The following is an 8,049-nucleotide window of genomic DNA, read 5'->3' on the forward strand; positions in this document are numbered from 1 at the left end:
AATAAGCTTTTTCTTTTCTTGTGAGTTGGAGGAAAAAAAAATACAAAATTATACAGAATAAATAGTAAATATAAATCTAGCAAGAATTCATTGCAAAAATAAACCTGCAGTGTTCTATGGTTTTTTAACCTATTTTCCCCACAACACTTTATTTTCTTCTAATTTCAGAAAATATATTTTTGTACAAATAACTAAATATTATTATTCTTCCTCGTGTGTGTATTGTTGCAGCTATTCTGTCTGAGTGTTGCTTTTGCGTAGGGTGGGAAAGGACCTGTATTTGCACTTGGAAGTTCCTAGACACATCAAACTCATTTTCTCCAAGAACATTTAAACCAGCACAGAAGTTATTTATATACATGTGTGTATATATATAAAAAATCAAACTTATTAAACACAGTAACATATTTACAGCTGATTCTCAGTAGCCTTTCAAATTGCCCAGGATTGTGAGTTGAAACACCAGTGATGCACAATATTTTATAGCAGCAGCTCAAGAAAAGTTTGTCCAAACTTAGGTAAAGCTATCAGACAGAGAAAGTAGCAAAAGGCTTGTTTTTTCATCATTGAAGATGTTGGGTAAACATAATTACATATTTTTCCTTCCACATATAATACAGAATGCATATGACGAAGTTCCGTGTAAAATACTTAAATATTTGCAGGCTTTGGGTGCACACACAAAAATATTTTATCTTTTTTTCTTTTTAATTAACATTTAGTATGAAAACATTTCAACTCCTTTCATATTTACTGTAAGGGTATTTTAGGTGTAGTTGTAGACAGTGGTCATGTATGCAGTGCATGTACTAACCTAACAAATACACTCTAGCCATATAAATACAAACACAAGTATTGGGGTTTTTTGGGGTTTTTTTAAGGAATCTAATTAAATGAGGGGTAAAAAAAGAAAGAGTAAGGGTAATGAATATTTTTCCATAGATTGGGTACAGAATGGAATGCCATACACACCTTTTTAAAGTTATAAGGAATATTGCAATAAGCAATCTTCCTCCCACAGTTCAATCACACAAAATTCGTGTTTAATTTGGGATGACACATATTTCCAGCACACAATCCCATGGCTTCCCACAGTGATCCCTGAGTTTTTCTTTGCTAGGATTACTGCTGTGCTTGAGTTCTGACTGTTGACCTGTTATTATAAGGCACTTTTATTTACAATGGTTCCAACTTAAAATAGAATTACAGAAATTCGGCCCCAGCCCAAAATATTATCACTTCATGTTTGTTGCTCCAGGACTTCCAGGTAGTCAGGTTCAGCATGTAAGTTAGCCTTGAGTTCAAAATACTCATTTTTAGTTTGTTCTAGAAAAACCTTTCTTGGCCTGGAGTACATGAATGTCTCCATTAGCTTCAGCTCTTCATGTGCTCCAGGATAATGAACTTCCATGTCAGGCTGGAGCTGGACAATATTTTTCCTTAGGTACTCTGTGATCCCTAGTTGCTGGAGTTCTCTCTCTTTTTCAAGAATGTTTCTATACAAGCAGCTAGCATCCTGAAAAGACAGAAATTCAGCAGATTGATCTGTAGCCTTATATTTGACATTTGGACCTGTAAGCGGTGAGCTGTTCTCTCTTTCCAGGAGACTTCGGCGAAGATATTTGGAATCATTAGCTTCCTTCTCACTTCCCTCCTCTTGTTGTTGCTCAGTATGCTTGGGGCTGAAGGATGGGCTGCGGTAGACCTGAACCATGGGGGTAACCATACGTTGCTCATAGAGAGTTGCAGCTGGGCGCTCCGTTGTGTGGTGTGTTGTCTTATGCCCGTACATGCTGTACTGCAGGTGAACCGGGCTACTGTCCCTCATTTGCTCATCCACCTGTTTCTTTTTGCACCTCCGGCGCCGATGCAGAACAAGAACAACTATTCCTGCTGCGCAAAATACAATAGTTATAAACACAATGAGCAGTCCTAATATCAGAACAGAAAGTGGGACAGCATCTGTAAGGGACCGCAGGATGGTGTCTGCAGTGTTGGCAGTAGGAGAAGAAGCTGTCACAACTACAAAACTGGCATGAGTTGGTAGGGCAGGGTTGTTTATTAAACCTGGACACAAGACTTCACTGTTTAGGGATTTTAATTCCTTTTTTGCTAGATGCCCTGGAGATTTACAAAAAATATCACCCATCATGGTATTCTTACTCAGTTTTTGTATCCATTTTTGCAGCCCAACTGAATCACAGGTACAGTCCCAAGGGTTGTCTTCAAGTTCAATTTGTACCAGCATATCCAGCTCATCCAAGACATTGCTCACAGGCAAATGAGCAAATTGGTTTGTTTTCAGATTTAATCTAGTGAGGGGAATACCTGAAAAGATATGGGGTGGCAAAGCCTGCAGAAGGTTGTTATTTAAGTAGAGGACTTTCAGTTTTGGCATTGCATTAAATGTCCCTGGCAAAACTTCTTTGATGGCATTATACTCAAGGTACAAGTACTCAAGGAGCTGAAGGCCAAGAAAAAGATTCTGGCTTAACTTTGTAAGATGATTGCCATTGAGATATAATTTCTGTAGTCTAGTCAGATTCATAAAGGAACCTTCCTCAAGGATTTCAATGCGATTATTCCCCAGGTGAAGCATTTCCAGGCTGGTATAGTCCACCAGATCTGATTTCAGTAATGTCTGAATAATGTTTCCAGCTAGAATAAGCTTTTTAGGATTTGGAGGAGGGGGTCCTAAATCAGACAGACTTTCAATATTTCGCTCCTGGCAGTGCATAAGAACTCCTGAGAGCATATGGCTGGTGCAGTGACAGGGGACGGGACAAGAGATTCCTGGAAACGTAGTAGGCTTTGAAGTGTGAAACACTAAACTTGGTTCTTTAGTAGGAGCTTTCAGAAGAGGAATCACCTTAGTCGATAGGTGACTATCACTGATAGAGGTGGTTACAACCAGGGGCAGTGACCCTGAAGGATCTTCAAGTTCATTGACAGGATGAGTGGGACAAAGTGATTCTTTTTTCAACCGGCTTAAGATGCTGCCTTTAATAACTGAAGGACTATTGCATACAACATCACCTATTATTGACTGAGGAGGCATGTTTTCTAGCCATATCTTCAGCTGCAACAAATCACAGTTACAGACCCATTTATTGTCTTCCAGCTGAAGGTCTAGTATTCTACCAATGTGTTCCAAAAAGCCAACATAGGGCAGTGTCTGTAACTGGTTTCCACGCAGATCTAAATGGGTCAATGGCACAAAACGAAATATGTTTGGAGGAAGAGACTCAATGGCGTTATCATTCAAAATAAGCACTTTAAGCCTGTTGAGCTTGCTAAAGGCACTTGCTTCAATCACTGTGATGAAATTGTTGTCTGCTTGAAGAAACTCCAAATTTTCCAATCCATTAAATGTATCTTCTTTAAGTGTTTCTAAAGAATTGTGATTGATATGAAGTTGTTTAAGAAGGCTGAGACCGTTGAAAGCCCCAGGCTCAATATCTGCAATATTGTTAAAACCAAGATGTAGAGAGATAGCATTAACAAGGCCAGCAAAATCATTCATGTGTAACATACTCAGGCCATTGTTTAGCAGATTAAGATGGAAAGGCCGTGATGGTGGGACATTTATTTCTGATACTGTCTTGATGCCTCTTTCCTCACAGTTTATAATAATGGTATCATCCTTTTCTTCACAGGAACACAGACTCTGACAAGATCCTCTGGCTGAAGAAAAAGAGGGCTGTGACTGGAAAGGATCAGATGCAACCACAACTGAATATAGAATAAAAATCCAAAGCTTCATCTTGTCCAGCAGACTCTAATAAAAAACATAAAAAGAAAAAAAAGGAAAAGGAAAAGTAATAGAGTCATGATTTCACAGGATTTGGATTGTGGGTTTTTTTCCTGGGGCAAGAGAGAGAAAAAGTATTCCTAAAGCTTGTCATTGAGCTACCCCATCTTTTAAACAATATTATGTTGTGCAAAGCAATTGAATTATTTTCTAATATAAGAATATATATTTAGTTTAATGTACTGAATCAATAAGCAGTCATAAGAGGAGATAATCAAGAGTGTGTTGCCTTTATTTATATGCTATACAGACTTTCAGTGGACAGCAGTAATAAGTTACTGTTCCAAGCAACTTATATAGAAACTAATATAATATTTTGGATCATTGCTTTGTGTCACCGAAACACTGCAAATTCTAACAGTACCTTGCTAAGCTTAACTTAATGTTATCCAGCTGCTGATGAGAAGAAATAAGATTTGGTTTGGTTCAATAATGTGTTGTGAACACAAGCCCATTCAGACAGGATACAGGGAATTTCCCTTTGATTCTGCATTATGTATGGAAATCAAAATGTGTTTCCTCTGCAATCCTTGTACCCACAAACTGAAAAGGAAGTAGACAAAATAATTATTTTTCTTTACTTAAATTTTAATGCATATATTGTTGTTTGTAATTATTTAGTGAAAGAGGGACCACAACACAGTCATGTAACATTTTCATATAATATACATATAAAAAAAAATTTATGCACAATTAAAGAAAAAAGAAGAGAGAACTGACAATGCAGTACATGTCAGAAGAAACAAATAAGCAAGGACAAATTTGTTTTGAGATTAATATTAGACTCCTTCTGATTATTATAATCATCAATTATCACAAAACTTCTGAAATGTATATGGCACTGACTGTGCTTTAAAATTAAAAATTATCACCAGTGTCATCCATATGATATGTAATATGATTATCACCTTTCAAGCTGATCTTGAACTTTGCAACACCTGGTAAATGCATCATTACAATACAACTATTGAGTCACAAATGAAATTTAGATGTTTAAAACGATCATTTATAATTGGTTTGAACTAACTTGTGCTACACTGCATTAAAAGATTCTCTGTTTCTTTCTGTCAAGGCTGCCAATTAGCAAGAACAATAGTATCTCTTGATATATGAGGTAGAGTGAAATCAATATTTATAATCTTTAATTAAATATTTACACATATCCTAAAGATTAAAAAAAAAATTAAAAATCTTAAAATGGAATGGATGATTCATAAATCAGTAACTTTTATGGGCTGTGATATTTATTTGAGGATTCTCAAGGAATCTATCTAAGCAGGATTCTTAAGTAATCCATCTAATAAAGGTAAGTTGGTCTTTCCAACTAAGCTATTGAAACACTGAGTACAGAATATCACTACACAACCAGTTGTGTTAATTTCTGAAAGATTAGAACCTTTTACGAGGATCAATTCTGTTACATGTATGAATATTCTTTTAGTGTGGTCACATGATTTGGCATCTCATCAATCCATATTTTAATTATCATATATCTCGGAGACACCACTTCTCAAGGCTTCCCTTAGAACAGATTGCAAAGATTTACACATGCAGGCATTTAAATGCTGTGGCATGAGTATTACATACACACATACAGAAAGAACAACAGCTAATGTGTGCACAGTGAATTATGTTTTTCTCCATTAGTAGCTCCTGATAAGTGGGAGTAGAAGCATGAGTTTAGAAGTTGTAAGTGCAATTCACAGTGTGAGAAAAAGTGCCCCTAAAAACAAGCTTTTATCTTTCTTTCAATAGAACAAATGGTTTTACTGTCTCATATAACACTCCCTGAACTCCAGTTGCCTATGTTTAATATATATGCCTTTAAGTCTGTTTTCCTAAGAAGTATTGGATAAGACACAACATGTCAAGATGTTATTTTGAAGTATGCAGAATAATTCCAGGATCATATTATGCTAGAGATTTATTTTTGCTTTACATGTATCACTACCCTTCCCAGTGACCCAAGGTAAAAAATATATAAGCTCTTGACACAGATGCCAGCTTCAAAACAACTGCATGACTAATTCAACTTTATTTCTGTACACTTTTCTCATCAGAAATTCCAGCGTCAACCTGCATCAAATTCAAACTGCACTTATAAAGTCCCTGAGCAAAATTAAATCAAAAGAAAAAAAATAATAATCTGAAAGGCATGTTGCATTGTAGTGCATTTTGAGAAATTAGGTTATAAAAATGAAAGCCCTTCTCTCAGAGATGAAAGTAACAACATTTGTAACCAATTGGAAAACATTCGCATTTTAATCATCGTCATACTTTTGTGAGCAGCCAGAACTCTCACACACACATATATGCACACAGTAAAAATTAATAGGAAGGTTGTATTCTTTTTTCCTCTTTCCCAGCTTTTTTCTTTTTCTAAACACTCAGAAATATGTAATGAAGTTCTCAGTGGGCTACTATTGTAAAATAAAAACTCCTTTCAAATAATAGATGATTAGCATTTAACTGAAAGAATTCAGAATACAATAAAATTTAATTTAAAATTCTTGACAAAGCTGACCTTTTTTTATTCCACGTGGTGAAGTTTTTCAGAAAATTCTACATGGTAACATAAGCTTTTTTTTTTTTAACATCTGCTTTCATCTAAGTCACTGCTGACTGCATACTGTAACTAAGGTCTGTAGGAATTCTTAAAGAGTAAAAAATGTCATGGTCTTTTCTATGAGGTAAAGTTGAATACTTTCAGAAGTAGTCACCTTACAGCAAAGACATCACATGCTTGATAAGTAATAATTTATGTGTTTTTACAACATTGAAATATCTTGTTTCATTTGTTGGGTTTTATTTGTTAGTTTGTTTTAATTCAGCTATTTAAAAAATGTATGCTGAAGATTTTCAAAGCCTCAAGCTAAGAATTGGTAATTTCTGAAAGCCTTCAGGATTGTTTATTAAATTCTGAAGGAAATCACAGTCAGATGATGCATTTAAGACCACTCTTGCACTTCAGGAAATAAAAACAAACATCCATTTCTCTCCCCTCAAGGGATTCGAAAACAGCGTTCCCTTAATACACACATTCTACACAGTTAGCAGTTTGAATAAACGTGCCAGGCAAACTGTTTAAAATACAGTACAAATTATCATGCTTTAATATAAAAGTTATACAAAGTCATGAAGAAAAATAAATTCAACTTGTACTGAGAAATTAAATTCTCATGTGCTAAGCTAATTAACTAACTGGAATCTTTCTTACCTGTACAGCAGTAACACTCCCTGAAACACTCAGCAATGCACAGTTGGAGCAGCTGCTTCAATGCAATGTAAATTTTCCCAGTGAAAAATGCACACTTTCTTCCAAGTTTCACTTTGCTGCAAGCTCTAGTAATACTACAGCTCCATAAAGTTAAAATCCTTGTTCAGAAGACAAAGTACAAAGCATTCAACTGAAAAAATCTTCCAGGCAGCCGTGCACATCAGACCATCCTGCAAGCAGTTGTCCTTTTTCCTCAATTAAAATTCACAGCATACTTCACAGCTAGGCTGACTTTTCTGCATATAGTTAACTGTTTGCAAGCATTTGGATGCAGTAAATAAACAAGATGCTCAGCAGAGCTTGACTTGATCACTTGGTTTGTCAGATTTTTAGATGCAAGCTGCTCCTGTGTTCTCTCTGTTCTTTCTAGTCTTTCCTGTTAGCTCAGTTTGTTATTAGTCAGATTGCCAGGGGCTGGGAGGTAGGCGTAAATAAAGAGACTTCTTGGCTTTTGACTCAGCCTTTAAGCCCTTCCCCACCAGAGAGCTTTAATCTGCCAATGTCATTTAATACAAGATACAGCTCCACCTTGAGACAGATCAGCTCCTCCTCCTCCTGCAATTTCTCTCACCTCCTTTTCCCCTTATCTAAGTGAAGCTCGGAAAGTAAAATTCAACTAAATATCTTCTAGATTCCTTAAAGACTGTTAATGACTGATTTTGCAAAGCAATAAACATCCACTACAGCTTTTCCAGTTTGTTCTCTTGGGTAGATCTTGCATTTAATTTGTATCTGCAAATGCTTGCTTTAGAAACCTGAAAGCATTCCAGCCCAAATACAATCCACAAAACACACCACAAGGGAAACCTTGTCCTCTGGAAAATACGTCTATCACATTGAAGTGCAGAATTATTCAAGTATATAAATGAGACAGCTCTCAATCCAGTTCACTCAATGTGACTGGAATAGGGGTGAGTATCTACAGTTGTACATACTTTATTTCTGAAAAAAAAAGAAAAAC

At 35.9% G+C, this 8,049-nt stretch overlaps 1 protein-coding gene across 1 annotated transcript; it reads right to left on the reverse strand.

Annotated features, from left to right (window-relative positions):
• Nucleotides 1-859: 859 nt before the first annotated feature.
• Nucleotides 860-7,567, reverse strand: SLITRK6 (SLIT and NTRK like family member 6). The gene is made up of 2 exons (XM_064645988.1): nucleotides 7,029-7,567; nucleotides 860-3,778 (listed from the first exon to the last, which is right to left on the reverse strand). Exon 2 carries the CDS (start codon nucleotides 3,761-3,763, stop codon nucleotides 1,241-1,243), a length of 2,523 nt encoding a protein of 840 aa, XP_064502058.1. The 5' UTR covers nucleotides 3,764-3,778; nucleotides 7,029-7,567; the 3' UTR covers nucleotides 860-1,240.
• Nucleotides 7,568-8,049: the final 482 nt, after the last annotated feature.

The sequence above is a fragment of the Pseudopipra pipra genome, chromosome 2 (assembly GCF_036250125.1).
Source record: "Pseudopipra pipra isolate bDixPip1 chromosome 2, bDixPip1.hap1, whole genome shotgun sequence".
Taxonomy (NCBI): domain Eukaryota; kingdom Metazoa; phylum Chordata; class Aves; order Passeriformes; family Pipridae; genus Pseudopipra; species Pseudopipra pipra.